We start from the raw sequence: 19,269 nt of genomic DNA on the forward strand, positions 1-19,269 counted from the left end.
AATACCATGTGGTGGTGAAAATGGATATAATTCATGAGTCTAAATTTAAACTACAGTATGATCTTCCAAAACTCCACCTTCATGTGGCACAATGACATAGTGGTTAGCATTGCTGCCTCACAGCGTCAGGGTCCCGAGTTCGAATCCCAGCTTGGGTCACTGTCTGTGTGGAGTTTGCACGTTCTCCCCGTGTCTGTGTAGGTTTCCTCCGGGTGCTCTGGTTTCCTCCCACAGTCCAAAGATGCGCAGGTTAGGTGGATTGGCCATGCTAAATTGCCCCTTAATGTCGGGGGGGTAGCTAGCTAGAGTAAATGCATGGGGTTATGGGGATAGGGCCTGGCTGGGATGAGTGGGTTGAGTGACTTCTTTCTGCACAGTAGGATTCTATGCAATTTTAAATATCCATGGTTGACTTGACTTGAAAGTAGTCAGATGCTTGGAGTTGGTGTTCTAGCCACAGAGAGAAAAGGATGTCGGAAAATTCACTTTCAGATTGTATAAGAACTGTGGAATATCACTTATAAGCAGAGTGATATAAACCGCCATAAAGCTGGTGTACACGGTTCAGTCTCAAAACCTTGCCCTAGAGACGAAACCAATAATTGGTGAGAAGTCCATCACAATTCCACAAATCCATCAACATATTGGAGCAGTTGGATCACCATTGACCGGATATGTTTTTTCATTTTTATTCCTATAATTTATTGGATTTTTCAGCCCTTCCTGACAAAGGGAGTTTCCAGATCCTCTGAAGTTGACGGCCCATCACGGATCACCCAGTGGCGACATAGGCAAAGAATGTAAAATTGCCATCGATTTTGGTGGGACTGGAAGGTCCCGCTGGCAGCCAATAGCAAGCGTACCCCACTCAATATGGTGAAGACCGGCTTATTTTTAAGAAGAATTTTACCTTGTATATTCTTTTAGATGGAGGGTTGATTAGCTCAGTTGCTTGGTTAATGATGCAGAGTGACACCAACAACGTGGGTTCAAATCCTGGCTGAGGTTATTCACAAAGGCTCTGCCTTCCCAATCTTGTCCCTCACCTGAGATGCGGTGACCCTCAGGTTAAAATCATCACCAGTCAATCATCTGGGACTGTGGCAACATTCATTCTTTTAAATACTTTTATCTGATCTTTTTCAACTTTATTGATGGATTGGTTTCTAGCTGCAATAAATGGTTTGGTTCTGTTTCTAAGTAAGTTAGTCTTCCTAAATAATTTCCATGGAAGATCATTTGCATGTTCACACACACATCGGACAATTGTTTAGCCAACTTGATAAGCAGAAAGTGAAGCCAGTTAATTCTTTTTGCATCATTGTTGGCTTTTGGAGTTCAAGAAGGGCAGGAGTATAAATTAGTTAACCCCATTTTAAATATTCTAGCATGTCTTTTGAAAAATGCTTGTCTTGTAACCTCATGCTATTCCCAGACAAATGAACAAATATCGGGGTGACAAAATGATTAGCACTTCGGCCTCACAGCACCAGGGACCCAAGTTCAAGTCTGGCCTCGGGTCACTGGCTGTGTGGAGTTTGTACATTCTCCCTGTGTCTGCATGGGTTTCCTCTGGGTGCTCGGGTTTCCTCCTGCAGTCCAAAGATGTGCGGGTTAGGTGGATTGGTCGTGCTAAATTGATCCTAAGGGATTAGCAGGATAAATACGTGGGGTTACAGGAGTATTGCCTGAGTGGTATTGTGGTCGGTGCAGACTCGATGGGCAGAATGGCCTCCTTCTGCACTGTCGGGATCCTATGATTGTTCTGAATAGTCTAAACTGCTGATAAAGGAAGCAAACAATTTCTGATTCAGTTTTTTTTCACTGCCCAGAGTCACTAAGATGAAAGTCAGATATGTCCTAGTGATCATTTGCTTCTATGCTCCCACAAAAGCAATGCAATAATGACCAGATAATCTATCTTTGCAATGTCAATTGAGGCATCCATTTTGGTCAGGACATCAGGGAAAACTCCCATGCTCCTTGTGGAAGCTTTTACATCCACCTAAGAGGGCAGGTGTAGCCTCAGTAACATTGCATTAGAAGGATGGTACCTCTGACAATGCAGCAGTCCCTCAGTACAGTCCTGGTGTGACAGGCCAAGCTTTAGTGCTCAAGTCAGAATTAACTGGAAAGACCCTGGATGAGATTTTCTGACTTGCCCCCTGCCAACCCCTCCTGGTGGGAATATCACACCCATTGTGTGGTTCTGTAAAAGGACATGAGTGAACCAGATGGGTTTCTCCAACAATAGTTTCATGGTCATCAGTAAATTCTTAATTCCAGATATTTTTTCTGCCGTGGGTGGGATTCGAACCCGGTCACCAGAGCATTACCCTGGGTCTCTGGATTACTAGTCCAATGATAATACCACTATGCCACAGCCTCTGGTAAGTGTCTGCAGACAGACTGAGGAAATGGTCTGCCCTTCAATGTTTTCCAAGCATGCGAAAGTGACTCATCTGTGTAAGATGAGAGTAATTTCTTTACCAAAAGAGGGTGTGGGCGGAGATGACTTGGATTGTGGGCTCTAGTTCCAAATGCATTTCACCACTTACTCATTTGTGTCTGGAAAATCAGTGTTTGGAATGTTTCTGTTTGTGTCCAGTCCTGTTGCGGTAGATAAAAGCAATCTTGTTCCCACACAGTCTGTGGAGGCTCCAACCAAAGGTTGTAGTTAGTTTTGCCTGTTATGGGAGAGAAACAAGCAGCTAACCAATGTGGGAAAATGTCTCGCTTTGCTGTCCAAAATCGCTTTAATCCCCAGTAGTCCACTTAGTACGAACACAGTGAAAATGACACCAGTTTATGCTATAGAATTGAGCGAGTGCACGGTCTCAAATAAAGCCAGAGAATGCTGTAAATATTCAACAGGCGTGGAGCTGAATCATACAATCCTGACAGTGCAGAAGGAGACCATTCGGCCCATCAGGTTTGCACTAACCCTCCGAAAGTGCATCTTACCAGGCCCATCCCCTGCCCAATCCTCATAACCCTGTGCATTTACCATGACCAATCCACCTAACCCACACATCTTTGGGCTGTGGGAGGAAACGGGAGCACCCAGAAGAAGCCCATGCAGATATGGGGAGAACGTGCAAACTCCACACACGCAGTGACGGACATGAACCCATTCCACTGTGCCACCCTGTAATATTCAGCAGTGCTAACCACTGTGTCACTGTGCTGGTCAGGTCACATGAGCTTCCATCCGTACTGGAAAAGGTTTGAGATGAACAGCTTTTAAGCAAGGGCAGGGGAATCAGGAAGTGAAGAACAGTGAAACACTGTCATAAGGTAGAAAGCAGGAGAGGTTAAATGGCAAAAGAGATGATAATACAAAACAAAATAGATGGGAATGGGACTAATGAAGGAAGAAAATGAGGAGGTGTCAATCAAATAGAATCATGAAATGGTTACAGTACAGAGGGCCATTCTGCCCATTGTACCCATGTCAGCTCTTAGAGAGACCAACTCAGTTAGCCCCACCTCCCACTCGGTAAGCCTGGATTTCCTTCTCTTCTGGTGCTTATCAATTCTCTGTCTAATTGAATCTGCCTCCCCCCACATTCGGGCAGTGCATTCCCAATCCAGACCCATGCCCCTCCCTGCGTACAAAATCATAACAGTTTTTGCCCATGCTGCCATTGGTACTTGTGCCAGTCATCTTAATTTGGTATCCTCTGGCTCTCTCTCTCCACCTTTCCTCAGTGGCATCACTAGCATTCATTATCCGAAAAAAAATTTGCAGAGTGGTGATGATCTGAAATCGTCAAACTCAGTGTTCCATCTTGAAGGTCAAGGAATCTTTCATTAAAATTTCATCAAGTGTATCGTTTAATCGAGTCAGCGCATTTCTTATTTTTCACTCATTTGCTAATTCACCATCTGGCATCAGGAAGGTTGCCAAACCTTTCATGTATCTTAAGAAGACTGTAGAGCAAGGAAAGAAATTCGATCCCACTCTCCAAAAAATAACTGAATTGAGAAATAAAGCTACCGATATAATGCACTGACTTGCTTTGTCAAAATTCTACATTTCATCTCAAATTTACCATGTGCAGTTTAGTTTTAAAAGCTAAAGTCTTGCTGAAAAAGGAGACATCTTTTGTCAAAGCTTTTCACCTTACACTCATCAGGGGTATTCGCAAGATAGCAATGTAAGGAAAATCATCAAATTTATATTGTATGAGAAGGGAGCGCTGGCTGGTTGGACTCCAATCGGTAGCGACAGAGAGTGAGATTCTTCTCCCACTCGGCGGAGTGTGCTCGCTGGCAGTGGGGTCTTATGGTCTTTCCATTGCCAACAGGATTTCCTGTTCAACACACCCCCTCGCCATTGGGAAACCCATGGCAGGGGTGCATCATCAGAGGGACCATAATATCCCACTGGTTTGAACGGCAGCAGGGTTTTGGTGAAATAAACCAGTGTGAATGTAAGCCTACTTGTCACTAATAATTAAAATTTACAGTATCAGTTTGTTGATTTCCCTTGCGTTATATTTTTGCCATTGTTCTGATGAGTGCAAAACGAAAAGCTTCAACTATAAAGTCCTTTTTTCAGCAAAACCCGAGAGCTGTGCGAACAAATGACTACTTGTAAAGGGAAGAGTAATCAGTCATTTCAAACAACAAATAAAATGTAATCATTTATATTTAAATTAATTTTCTGGGTTTGTTAAATCAGAGGTGTCTGACTATTAAAGAAGCATCCAGCACAGAATGAGGCCCTTCCGCCTACTGGGTGTTTGCTGGCTCTTTGAGAGAAATTAACCAATTAATGCCACTGCTGCCCGCCTCCGCTCCCCCCCCACTTCTTCCTCTGTACCCTCTAAATTAAGGATGTGTCCAGTTTTGATAGTTACTGATACAGGGTAACACCAACAGTGTGGATTCAATTCTCATACCAGCTGAGGTTATTCATGAAGGCTGTGCCTTCTCAATTTTGCCCCTCGCCTGAGGTTTGGTGATCCTCAAGTTAAATCACCACCCTGTTGAGGGGGAGAGTGTTGAGGATTATCAGTGAGCACTCAGATCTTTTAAGCTTTTATTACCTTCTAGCAAGAGGACAGACCAGATGCATTTCACTCTGGTATTCCAGCAGAGTTCCGCAAGTAGTGTCAGTTATAGCACTTTTTAGCCAATGAGCGAGAACATGTCAGTTAAAACACCATTGGCCCTACAGTTTGGTGTCTACTTTCAACCAATAGAATTTATCATCCTTCATTTGCATACATAATCCACGAACCATAACATAGCATTTTGCCCTTATCCAATAGAAAATCATCTCCTTCATTTGTGTATATGTCAACATATCTTGTTTTTTGATATTTGTTTTGGTGACTTGTCCTTGTTTTCATCCTGTGGCCAAGCCCTGGAATGCACTGTTTATGAAACTGACACAAGGTTAGATTAGTCTCTTATCCTGAATATGCAAACGCCAGCCTCACTGAAGGCCTTGTTTGCTATTAAGTATTTTCCATTACTTGACAGCGTTGTTTGTCATAACTTAATTTCCACAGTTGTTGTATCTTAATTTCCGCAAGAGCAGACTATGCTCATCTGGGACTATGGTGATTTTATCTTCACTTCTAAGAGGTAGAGGTTGTGGATTTGGAAGCTTGAGTCCACAGAGCTTTGGGGAGTTACTGGGTGCGTTGTGTGTAAAGGTTGCACGCTGTTGTCAGTATGCATCGGTGGTGAAGGGAGTGGGTGTTAAAGGTGACGGATGGGGTGCCAATCATGTGGGCTGCTTTGTCCTGGATGGTATCAAACTTGTTGAATGTTGTTGGAGCTGCACCCACCCAAGCAGTGATGTTGCTGAAATCACTGTGTATTCTATTCAAAAAAAATTCCCATCAAATATCTCTGCTTAAATTAGAAAATAAAGATTGTGTTGCAAAGAGAATAGTTAATCGTTAATCACAATTGGAGTGTAATTTATTTAATGAGCAAACATTCAGTTTGTGCTGGTCAGATGTTGGCCTGTATTGCCAAACTGTTGAACTAGATATATACGAGCAAAATATTTGAAGCAAATAATATTTCGTGGACTATTTTTGTGTTTTAAAGGACTTCCTGATGTACTGAGTCAGTCTCCTTCTGTTGATGTCTTTACCTCTTTTTGCTCTGGCAGGGGAAATCATTTGCGAGCCTCCAAATAATAAATTGGACAAATTCACAGGGACACTATTTTGGAAGGATACAAAATATTCTCTAGATAATGAAAAGATGCTGCTTCGAGGCTGCGTACTGCGGAACACTGAATGGTGCTTTGGCCTGGTGATCTTTGCAGGTAAATCGTAGAACAGTGCAGACTGAAATATTGAAAAGAATTCCGATAGCCCGATTAAAAAGAAACGAAAGATGTCTTGGCTTTCAGTTGTGTCTTTCACAACCTGGGAGTACCCCAACATGTCTCACAGCCAATTACGATCTTTTTGATTTGTGGTCACTATTGTGTAGTGTAGGAAATGTGGGAGCCAATTCGCGCACAGCCAGCTCCCACAAAGAACAATGTGATAATGTCCACATAATCTGTCCGAGTCACCTTTGCTGAGGGATGAACATTATTTGATTTATTATTGTCACATCTATTAGCATACAGTGAAAAGTATTGTTTCTTTCGTGCTATACAGATAAAGCATACCATTCATAGAGAAGGAAATGAGAGAATGCAAAATGTAGTGTTACAGTCATAGCGAGAGTGTAGAGAAAGATCAACTTATGCAAGATAGGTCCATTCAAAAGTCTGACGGCAGCAGAAAAGAAGCTGTTCTCGTGTCATGTGGTACGTGACCTCAGACTTTTGTACCTTTTTCCAAATGGAAGAAGATGGAAGAGAGAATGTCCAAGATGTGTTGGGTCCTTGGTTATGCTGGCTGCTTTGCCAAGGCAATGGGAAGTGTAGACAGAGTCAATGGATGGGAGGCTGGTTTGCATGATGATTGGGCCAATTCACAACCTTCTGTAATCCCTTATGGCCTTGGTCAGAGCAGGAGTCTATCAAACGGTGATACAACCGGAAAGAATGCTTTCTATGGTGCATCTGTAAAAGTTGGTGAGAGTTGGAGCTGACATGCCAAATTTCCTCAGTCTTCTGAGAAAGTAGAGGCATTGGTGGCCAGGACACTGGGGAGAACCCTGCTGCTCTTCTTTGTATACACCCTTTATGCCCCCCTGAGGGCAAATGGGGCCTTAATTTAAAGATCACATCCATGGGGCAGCAAATCTGACAGCGCAGCACTCCCTCAGTACTTCACTGGAGTGATTGTCAAGATCCAATGGTCAAATGCATGGAAGGGGAGGACTTGAACCCATGACTTCTGACTTGGAGGCAAGAGTGCCAAGGCAATCATTTTATTCAGTGAGAGCAAACCTCGACTTTATGTTCTAGGGCCTGACACAAAGTTAATGCAGAACAGTGGCCGAACGAAATTCAAACGGACGAGTATAGACCGACTGATGAATACTTTGGTCCTGTGGGTAAGTCAATAAGCTCTTTACCATGTGTTTACTTGGTCATCTTGGTACCTTCTCTCCTGCACATTAGAAACAGGATGTTTTATGGACTGTAATAGAGTGTCTCCAATATCTGTGAACGAATTTGGATCACTAAGAAAGTGATGTTTCATTACATTACAGGGCCTATTAGAGTTAATAAGGGGATCTAGCAATCATTACTGAAATGTAATTGAAATTGAGCTCTGAAACATTAACAAGATTCTGTAAATCTTTAATCAAGCAATTGAGGAAAATAGCATGGGTTGGCTGCTTTTATGGGGTTGGGGCAGGGTTAGGGAGGGTGACTAGATAAACATGAGAAGAGAAATTGCTGATAGTATTGGATGAAGAGTGGTGGGAGGAGGCTGCCTTGGAACATACAATCCTCAAATCCCTACAGTGCAGAAGGAGGCCATTTGAGGAGGTCCATCGACAACAATCCCACCCAGCCCCCATCTCTGTAAACCCATGCGTTTACCCTGCTAATCCCCCCAACCTACACATCTTGGGATACTAAGGCACAATTTAGCATGGCCAGTCAGTCTAACTCGCACATCTTTGGACTGTGGGAGAAAAATTGGTGCACCCAGAGAAAATCCTCACAGACACGGAGAGAATGTGCAAACTCCACACAGACAATCACCCAAGGCTGGAATTGAACCCAGGTTCCTGGAGCTCTGAGGCATCAGTACTAGCCACTGTGCCGCCCATAGAACAGAACATAGAACGGATGGGTTAAATGGCCTCTTTCTGTGCTGTAAATTCAATGTGAACCAGTTTTCTCAATAATTAATAAAGTACTGACTTTATTTAGATATAGGAGAACTGTTCCTAAACCTGTATTTTCTTTTTATTGTCTCCTCCCTTCAGTTGTTCTCTCAGGCCAGAGAACAAGGCAGTCTTAGATGTAGGCTTGCATGCAGCAAGATACTTGATGAGACAATAGGTAGGACGTAATCTTTTGTAGAGCAGGAGGAACGCTGCCAGGTTTAAAGCCCAATGCTTTGCAGTGGAAAATGCTGAGGATCGAGATACAGTCAAGGAAATGTCAACACTGTCCTCTGTGACAACAATGATTCTCTCTTCAGATCTTCGGCTTTCTAGTGTGCATGGGAATCATTTTAGGAATTGGAAATTCCATTTGGGAAAGTGAAGTCGGATTTCACTTCCACATCTACCTGCCCTGGGATGAGTGGATGAAAAATGCGATTTTCTCAGGATTTCTCAGTTTCTGGTCATACATAATCATCCTGAACACGGTTGTGCCAATCTCGCTATATGTCAGGTGAGACATTGTTTGCTGTGAATTCTCAGTGGGGAGGTTTAATTGAGGTTCTCCCTCATGCCTTTGCTTTTCAAAAAGGCAAATTATTGCCTAAATGAAAAGCAGGTTCAAAATGCATCTGGGCAGAGGGGTCCATGTCATAATTAAAAAAGACAAATGGGATGTTGGCATTTATTGCAAAGAGACTGGAGTACAAAAGTAGGGAACTGTTGTTGGAATTGTGTTGGGGGTTGGTGAGACCACATCTGGAGCATTGTGTCTAACTTTGAAAAAGTAAAATATATTTATTAGTCACAAGTAGGCTTACATTAACACTGCAATGAAGTTACTGTGAAAATCCCCTAGTCGCCACACTCCTGTTCGGCTACACCTGAGGGAGAATTTTAGCATGGCCAATTCACCTAATCTGCAGATCTTTTGGACTGCACATCTTTTGGTCTCTTTATCTGAGGAAGGATGTGGTGACATTGGAGGAGGTCCAGAGGAGGTTCACCAGATTGACCCCGGGGATGAAAGGGTTGACGTGTGAGGAAAGATTAAACAGTTTGGGCTTATACTCACTGGAGTATATAAAATTTTAAAAAGGGTTGTTAAGATAAATATGGGCCAAATGTTTCCCCTTGTGGGGCAATCTAGAACAAGAGGTCACAGGTATAGGTTGAGTGGCTGTAGATTTAAAACTGAAATGAGGAGGAACTACTACTCGCAGAGGGTGGTGAATTTGTGGAACTCGCTGCCCCATAGCGCGGTGGAGTCTGAATCATTGAATGGTTTTAAGAAGGAGATGGATGTATTTCTAATTTTAATAAAAGGGATAAGGCAATATGGGGAACAGGTGGGGAGATGGATTTGAGGCCAGGGAGAGATCAGCCATGATCTGATTAAATAGCGGAGCAGGCTTGAAGGGCTGAATTTGCCCATTCCTGTTCCTAATTCCTATGTTTCACATTGAAATTTGTCATTTGATGTTAATTCCACAGAATAATCATGCATAATGTGATTGCACTAGATCTACAGTGGCATTCAGAAGGTGGATAATGTACAGTTCTATCTATACCTCGATTGCAGGGTCTAGCTAAGGTTAATCATAGAAATCCTACAGAGCAGAAGGATACCATTTGGCCCATCAAGCCTGCACCAACAACAATCCTACCCAGGCCCTATCCTGATAACCCCATGTGTTTACCTTGCTAACCCTGTGACACTAAGGGACAATTCAGTATGGCCAAAACCACTACCACACCACACCACCACCACCCCCCCCCCCCCCCCCCAAACCTGTATGTCATTGGGTTCTGGGAGTAAACCGGAAAACCCAGATGTGGGGAGCATGGTGGCATGATGGTTAGAATTGCTGCTTCACACCGCTAGGGACGTGAGTTCCATTTCCAACTTGGGTCACTGTCTGTGTGGAGTTTGCATGTTCTCCCCTGTCTGCGTGGATTTCCTCTGGGTGCTCCGGTTTCTTCCCACACTCCGAAAGACGTGCTGGTTAGGTACTTTGACCCGAACAGGCGCCATAGTGTGGCGACTAAGGGAATTTCACACTAACTTGTGACTAATAAGTAAACTTTACTTTGAAACCCACGCAGAGACGGCGAGGAACAACTGAGGATCTTAATGTTAGAAGTTAAAAATTCAGACCGTAAAGTTGTTTTATTAATTAGAAGGTTTTTTATACCTCGAAAGCCTCAAACATTACAAAGCTAATAAAAATACTTTAGAAGTTACAATGCAGGAAATGCAGCACAACAAACTCCCACCCACAACATTGTGATAATGACAAATAATGCGTTTCTGCAATGTTAATTGAGGGCTGAATGTTGGCCAAGAGACCAGAGGGGTCTCCCTGCTGTTCTTGGAGTAGATGAGGATTTTTATTTGATTTGCATTCCTCTTTGATGTTGTTTCTTCAAAGTAAACAGGCATGGATAAATCTGTCACTTCCAGCATCTCAACTTGTTGGCAAAGACCATCTTATTTTCCCTTCTGTTACTGGTGATTTTTTTCAAAAAATAATTGACTTTGAAGATTCCTCGAGCTGTGTTTAATGGTGACCTTAATTTAAATTTGTTATTCCAGATATTCACATTGTTGTGTTTTGATGTTTCCGTTTGGTTTTCAGCAGTTCCCTCATTGCAATATCTTATTTTTTTTTGTGTTCTCCAATATTTTTTGACTTTGTGTCCATTTCAGTGTTGAAGTCATTCGACTTGGGCACAGTTACTTCATAAACTGGGACCGGAAGATGTACTACGCCAACAGAAACACATCTGCTGAGGCACGTACCACGACACTCAATGAAGAGCTGGGGCAAATAGAATATATATTTTCTGACAAAACAGGAACACTGACGCAGAATATAATGATCTTCAACAAATGCTCAATTAATGGAAAAGGTTTCGGTGGGTTTCTATACGGTTTCTAAATAATCTGCGCTTTCCCTCCCAAAAGCAATGGCAGTTTCAGAGAAATGCTCCTTGTGATGGCTCTGTTCTCCACACCACCCCCATCCTGGCCATAATATTCTAATCCATTTCCTCCTTTTTTTTTGTAAAATTGTTGATTATCAAATGGAGCAGCTCAGCCAATGGGCTGGAATTTTCTGGCCCTTCATGCCCCGCCACCCCCAAAGAATTTGGTGCTCACCCAAATCTCCGTTCACTGCAGCAGGACCAGAGAATCCCGCCGGCGCGAACGGCCGGAGAATCCCACTAGTGTGAATGGCCACAGTCCAAAGATGTGCTGGTTAGACTGCATTGGCCATGCTAAACTTTCCCTCAGTGTACCCCAACAGGCGCCAGAGTGTGGCGACTAGGGGGTTTTCACAGTAACTTCATTGCAGTGTGAATGCAAGCCTACTTGTGACACTAATCAATAAACTTAAAGCAATTTCCTCTCTGCTCACCCCACCTCATCTTCAATCCCCACTCCTGCTGTGCGGGTCACTTGGCTTTGCCCTTTCCTGCCACTGGTTGAATCATGCTGATATTGGGATGTGGTCCTCAGGTGAGAGTTATTTGCCCACTTGAGGGCCTTCACTTTGCCCACAGGTCAGCGGACTACTCAGTGCCACTGGTGAAACTGATGTAGAGTCAGGAGTGGGTGGGTATGCAGTGAGCAAGCTGCCCACTGGATTTGGTGTGGACCTTCTGCACCTTCAAACCCACCAGCAAAAGTGCGTATGATCTCTCTGTGTGAGTGCACACGTGTAAAGATGGTGTCGTCAATGTGAGGCTGACCTTCCAAACCTGTCTCCATCCTGCGCTTCCGGATGGTGTACATCGACAGATTGTGAGAGTATTATTCTCTCTACCCCCTGATTTTGCTTATTAGCATCCAAAGAAACAAAGGTTTATTTTTCTCTCCAAATATTGAGTGGAAACTTGAATGATTTTTTTTCTTCAAATCTTTTCTAGGAGACGTCATTGATGAGCTGGGACATAAAATGGAAATATCTGAGGTAAGGGTATTATAAAGAACTTAATGCAATGGCGATTAGACTTTTCCAGGTGTTTGTAAACTGTGAGCTGTAGCAATGTTGTTGTGCTGAAAAATAACTTTCACATACCCAGCTATTGTTCAAATTGTGATCCGCCCTTTCATACTGACATTCGTCCACACTGCAACCTAAAACTCTGCTTAGCCTGGACATTAGTCCTAAAACTGCACCGCCAAGGTATTCTCCCGGAGTTTGGACTCATAGAATCCCTACGGTGCAGAAAGAGGCCATTTGGCCCATCGAATCTGCACCAACAACAATCCTACCCAGGCCCTATCCCTGTAACCCCATATACTTACCCAACTAACCCCTCTAACCTACACATCCTGAAACACTAAGGGCCAATGACCAATGTACATTACCCACACATCTTTGGACTGTGTGAGGAAACTGGAGGAAACCCACGCAGACACGGGGAGAACATACAAACGCCACACAGACAGTGACCCCAGCCAGGAATCGAACACAGGTCCCTGCGGCTGTGAGGCAGAAGTGCTAACCATTGTGCCATCGTGCCAACTTATTCTGATCCAACATGTCATTCTGACCCCAAGCATCAGAGTTTATTCTTTATTTAGTTACCTTTATTGGAAAAAATAGTACAATATTTATTAGTGTCGATGTACAACGATAAATGAACAATCACTAGTTAATGGATGCTTCAGGTTTATTCCAGCCTGTCCGTGTGTCAAAGTCATCCCACACTGGGACCTCAGTTTTTAATTCTGGACACTCTTGTATGAGCTCATCCTTGTCCCTGTTTATGAGCAGGATGCTTTTATATAATCTCAATGTTTATTTGCTTGTGCAACATTGCAGCCACTCCAAAATCGAACAGTAACTTCATTGCAGTGTTAATGTAAGCCAACTTGTGATAAATAAACTTAAAACCTTTAAAGACTTATGGCTATCCTTTCTTTATCTTGGACCCTCCCATTTTGGCTCCAGCTCTTCCTACCAGCCAGTTGTACCAGCCTTTCTTCCTACCCTCTTCAGTACTTTGCCCTTATTGAATACAGTTATTGCATTATACTTGGCCCATCAACTCTATGTCAGCTCTCTGTGGAGCAATCCTAGCCCTCCTCTCTCCCTGTAGCCTGCAAATCTATTTTCCTCAAACGCCTCAAATTTCCAGTTTCAGTGGAAATCATTAATGAATTCCACTTCCACCACTCCTGTAGGCAGCACATTCTCGGTCATTACAACATCAGGTTGTAAGATTTGGGGCTGGTTAGCTCAGTTGGCTGGACGGCTGGTTCATGATGCAGAACGATGCCAATGGTGCGGGTTCAATTCCCTCAGCGGCTGAGGTTATCCATGAAGGCCTCGCATTCTCAATCTTGCCCCTCGTCTGAGGTGTGGTGACTCTCAGGTTAAAATCACCACCAGTCAGCTCTCACCCTCAAAGAAGAGAGCAGTCAATGGTCATTATTTTGTTGGAAGATTGAGAGAGCATGGCCAGGGAGCTGCTCAGTGTTGAAAACACAGTAATAACCATATCCCAAGTATCGTTCCTCCACAATGCCTGTGTCAAAAAAGAATTGCACGTGGAAGCCTCCGTGGTCTTCTGAATTGATGTCGTACTTTGTTTTATAATACTCCTCCTTACAATCCTCCTTGGGAGGGCAGAGGTGCTATATAAATGTATTAAGTTATTGGGTAGGAAACACTGGGTGGAACCTTCTGGCTGTTTAGGCCAGCAGGAGCTTTCAGCTCCGCTGGTGGATCTTCCTGTCCTGCTGACGGGGCACCCCTACCGCGGGTTTCCCGATAGTGTGGGGTGGATTCAATGGAAAAATCACATCGACAGCGGTAGGGACAAAAGATCTGGCTGCCAGTAAGCAGTGTGCCACCTCCCACTGCAAGAAAGATACAGCGGGGACTGTTGAAAATCTCGCCCAATGCTTCCAACACACTTAGATTTCCTATGTAAAGTAATGGAGTGGCACAGTGGTTAGCATTGCTGCCTCATAGCACTAGGGTCCCAGGTTCGAGCCTCGGATCACTGGCTGTGTGGAGTTTGCACATTCTCCCCATGTCTGCATGGGTTTCTCCAGAAGCTCCGGTTTCCTCCCACATTCCAAAGATGTGCGGGTTAGGTTGATTGGCCAGGCTAAGTCGATCCTAGTGTCAAGGGAGTAGCAGAGTAAATGTGTGGGACTGCAGGAATTCAGCCGGGGTGGGGTTGTGGTCAGTACAGACTCGATGAGCCGAATGGCCTCCTCCTGTACTGTAGAGATTTTAGGATCCAAACCATGTCTACAAATGGCAGAACTCCTGAGTGAAGTGACCCTGCTTGATGACCCAGCTTTAAGCTAAGAAAAACATTTGAAAGAAGGGAGTACGGGTCTGTGTGATGTTTCCCATACGGACAGGGCCTGGGTAGCTGCTGGCTGAGATGAGGTCACTTGTTCTTGTAGCAACCAGAGAAATTCCCACAGAAAGTCAGCATTAATAAAACATACAAATAGTAATAAACTGCAAAGTGCTTTATGTACAAACTGGGAAAAGTGGGAATGGCACAATTTTGTCATTGTTATGATTCTTTTTAATGCAAATTTTAACAGTTTTTGTAATAGCAATGCAAGAGTAATGCTTATAATTAAAACAGATTAAATGTGCAATTCTGGAGGTCAAAAACTGATGATAGAAATTAGTCAGATTAAAGCCTGGAGGAACTATTATCTATTCAAGTGTATCCTGTGTAATCGGAATTAATAACTAGCAGTAAATCTAGTTTGCATCTAATTCAGTGACAGGCCAAGCTATCGGACTGTGCATAAACTCATCAAAATGTAATCTTAATTTACCTCAATTCACTCCCCTCACATTCCTGGTTAAATTCTTTTCCTTGACGCAAATAAACCTTTGTACAATTACTCAGGCTGGAATCTTTCAGTTCTGCAGTGTAAGGTCAGTGGGAAAACCTGTTCATAGAATAGAATGCCTATCGTGCAGAAAGAGGCCATTCAGCCCATCAAGCCTGCACTGGCAGCAATCCCCTATCCCTGTAACCTCACCCATTTACCCCGTTAATCCCCTGACACTAAGGGGCAATTTAGCCTGGCCAATCAACCTAATCCGCACATCTTTGGACTGTGGAAGGAAAAGGGAGCACCCAGAGGAAACCCACACAGACATGGGGAGAATGTGCAAATTCCACACAGATGGTTACCCGAGGTCAGAATCGAATCTGGGTGCTGTCCACTGTGGAATGGCAGATTCCCCTGGGATGGTGAAACGGCTGAACATGAGCAATCTTCAGCTCATTAATTATGCATTACCCCTCCTGAGTCCTTTGAAACTGCAGCCCGTACAGGAGAAGCTGGCAGATGTGAGTAACCACATCCTGGGACATATGATGGTGCCTCCGGTATTGCATTTTGCTCATAAGAACGCTGCCTAAGATACACCCACAGTCGGGCCAGTGCACACTATTGCAGTGGACCCTGTTCAGCAGCATCTTGACCTGCTTTAGGCCCTCACTGCTCAGTCCCACGCTCCTTCTGGCTTTGTACCAACCTAGAGTCATTAGTAAGACCTGGTTTCCTGCAGCCCTGATAATCGGTATGAACTAACTGAAGCGATACATTAAGTGAGCATGTCCTTTATAAGTTCCCCTCCATCTCAAGGCACATGCTCATCTCTTCACCTGGCCTTCAACCAAACATGGCATCCTTACCCCTCTTTCAGGTAAAGGATTAGAGATGTGTGTCCCTCCCAATCATCCATGATCCACATGGAGACATTGATCTTTCCCCAGGGTGATGAGAGCCGTGTGCAAGAAGCCTTACACCGGCACTTTTCTATTCGTCTTCACTGCCCTTGAATCTCCTCACCACAGGATGGCAAATTCTTGTGGAAGTGTATCTGGTCATGGTGGCATGGTGGTTAGCACTGCTGCCTCACAGCACCAGGGACAAGGGTTCAATTCCAGCCTCGGGTCTGTGTGGAGTTTGCACATTCCCCCCGTATCTGTGTGGGTTTCCTCCCACAGTCCAAAGATGTGCAGATTAAGTTGATTGTCCATGCTAAATTCCCTTAGTGTCAGGGGGACTAACAGGGTGAAGATATGGGGATAGGGCCTGGGTGGGATTGTTGTCTGTGCAGATTCGATGGGCTGAATGGCCTCCCGCTGCACTGTATGGATTCTTTGATTCTATAATAATCTGATTGAAAAATGAACCCTATAATGACTAATGAAAATAATTGTATTTATTTAAAGCCTTTAAGATCGTCAAAACATCTCGAAGTATATCACATTCATAAATTATTTTTGAAGTGTAGCCTCGTATTGAGGCAAACGTAACACCAATTTGCACACAACGAGGTACCTTAAAAATTCATGAGATAATTGAGCAATAATCTGTTTGTGGCGATGGTATTTGGAGAATGAATATTGGGCAGGACAATTAAAACAAATTGAGGAGGTTTCAAATTCCATCCTGGATCTCTGATGAGTTAGCTGACCTCATTCAGAACTCATAAAAGATCGCTCATGTGGAGAAAAACACCAGCGTAAACCGGGAAAACAGAAATGCATTTTTAGCTGTTAACACAGGTGCTGGTTCCAAAAGACATTCAGTACTCAAAAAGGTTATTCTGCTTGGTTACATTTCAGTGATCCACGACTTGCTTTGATTATTTCCTCTATTGCAGCTCATTTGTAACTAATTTGCTTTCTACACATTCTGTTCATTCTACAACATTCAGTCCACCCTTCTTGAACCAACATCATTATCTAATAATCCCTTCATTCTGAACCTGATTGCATGTTAGCTTGTCAAGAGGCTGAACTTGCATGGCCTTTCCCTCTTCAAATGCTCTAAATTCTCGTCAATGGCTTGGCGTGTGACAAGATGGTATTCAATATGTTCACGACTACCATTTCTGATTCACAGGGAACTCTCAAAATGATGGGCCGAACGGCCTTTCTCTGCTTTATAGCATGCAAAAGCAAACATTATTCAATGTCAAGCTCCCAACATTGTATTGTCTGTCACTTCATTGTGAGATTGATGGTCACATGCTGTTACTGCAGTTCTAGGGGGGCGCTGGTCTACCATTGCGCACACCCCCCACCCCACCGAACTGCACTGATAGCATGTGACCATCAATCTCATGTATTATCGCTAAACCATTAATCCAGAAATTCAGCTAATGTTCTGGTTCAAATCCCACCACAGCAGATGGCGTGGCACAATGGTTAGCGCTGCTGCCTTACAACGCCAGAGAACCGGATTCAATTCCTGGCTCAGGTCACTGTCTGTGCGGAGTCTGCACATTCTCCCCATGTCTGCATGGATTTCCTCCAGGTGCTCCGGTTTCCTCCCCTAGTCTCAATAACACACTGGTTAGTGGATTGGCCATGCTCAATTCTCCCTCAGTGTACACAAACAGGTGCAGGAGTGTGGTGTCTAGGGGATTTTCACATTGCAGTGTTAATGTAGGCCTACTTGTGACACTAATAAATAAACTTTAAACATTATATATGGAATTCAGAATCTACTGATGACCGTGAAACCATTGTCGATTGTTGAAAAAACCCATCTGGTTCACTAACCAATGTCCTTTAGGAAATGAAATCTGCTGCCCTGACCCAGTCTGGCTTACGTGTGACTCCAGAGCCCCTGCAATGTGACTGACTCTCAACTGCCCACCAAGGGCAACCTGGGATGGGCAATAAATGGCTGGCCAGCCAGCGACACCCATGTTCCTTGAATGAATTTTTAAAAATGGTGTAATCATTTCTGGAGCGATAATTTAGTTTGAGACTGAGCCCCAAACAAATTGAGAAACATCAATTTGAGCTTTGAATGCAAGGATCAGACAGGAGTTTGGACAAACATAAATGCATGTCCCAACCACAGCTAGAAATAGAATTTTAGGGAAAATGTGAAGCAGGCGTGGAGATATGTTGGGTGGAATTTTACGAGATTTGTTCCAAGTGTCCAGCTACTCTGAAAAGAGGAGAGTTCCAGATCTGTTTTTTGGGTGAGTTTTCATGCCCAATCTTATGCACTCTGTCTCTGAAGAGATGGTCTAGTCAGTTTCTAACCAGAGAGGCTATGGGTGGGGCTTAACTCACCAGACAGCCTGCAGAGGGAGATATCGTGCACGTGCAGACCTCTGATGCTGCACATGCGCAGTCATAGTAGTGGGGTTCTGACAGGCAGACAGAGAGCTGTCAGGCCCCTGCGTAAAGCGGCCATAAAATTCCACCCGTTAACCTTACTCTGTTATTTTTGTAGCCTCATTTGTTTTCTCCCTCATTTCTAGAGAACTCTCCCTGTGGATTTTTCGTTCAATACTTTAGCCGATCCAAAGTTTAAGTTTTACGATGCCAGTCTGGTGGAAGCCATTAAGCTGGGGGATCCGTCAGCGCACGAGTTTTTCAGATTGCTTTCACTTTGCCACACAGTCATGCCAGAGGAAAAGAATGAAGGTAATATATAATTCGGGTAGTTTTTGCTGAATCGCCAAACAGTAGCCATAGTTTGGGCAGTTTGAAAGATTAACAAAAAAAGACATTTTGAGATTCAGGCCCCCAGGTGAACAAGGTGAGATTCATTCTTCTGGTAAGATGAAGCAGTCTGCTAACATTAAGCAGGTTTTGTTACAGTGTGAAGTACTGAACTGTGGGGTGACCGTGTTTGAGTGCCTTCCGTTGCCAGAAATAATGTATGTCTATAAAAAAAACCAAAGTACTGCAGATGCTGGAAATCTGAAATAAAAGCAGAAAATGCTGGATAAACTCGGCAGGTCTGGCAGCAACTGTGGGAGAGAGAAACGGAGTTAACTCCTGCAGGAGGGTCATTAAGATTGGAAACCGTTTCTCTCCTCAGATGCTACCAGACCATTAAATCTCTGCAACGGAGAATGAGGCCATTCAGCCCATTGAGTCTGCATCAACTCTCTGAAAAAGGATCTTACCAAGGCCACCACCTCCCCCCCCCCCCCCCCCCCCCGCCACCCAATT

General features: G+C 43.9%; 1 protein-coding gene across 6 annotated transcripts in view; it reads left to right on the forward strand.

The window, feature by feature from the left end:
* atp8b4 (ATPase phospholipid transporting 8B4) overlaps positions 1-19,269 on the forward strand; it is a 288,525-nt gene that overhangs the window by 227,562 nt on the left and 41,694 nt on the right. For all 6 annotated transcript variants that reach the window (XM_080214353.1, XM_080214351.1, XM_080214349.1 and 3 more), the window contains 6 exons: positions 6,137-6,295; positions 7,397-7,485; positions 8,592-8,788; positions 10,985-11,193; positions 12,208-12,251; positions 18,570-18,735. In XM_080214353.1, the coding sequence (XP_080070479.1) occupies positions 6,137-6,295; positions 7,397-7,485; positions 8,592-8,788; positions 10,985-11,193; positions 12,208-12,251; positions 18,570-18,735 (864 nt within the window). The remainder of the gene's footprint in view (positions 1-6,136; positions 6,296-7,396; positions 7,486-8,591; positions 8,789-10,984; positions 11,194-12,207; positions 12,252-18,569; positions 18,736-19,269) is intronic.

The sequence above is a fragment of the Carcharhinus amblyrhynchos genome, chromosome 28, assembly GCF_965287045.1.
Source record: "Carcharhinus amblyrhynchos chromosome 28, sCarAmb.v2.hapA, whole genome shotgun sequence".
NCBI lineage: Eukaryota > Metazoa > Chordata > Chondrichthyes > Carcharhiniformes > Carcharhinidae > Carcharhinus > Carcharhinus amblyrhynchos.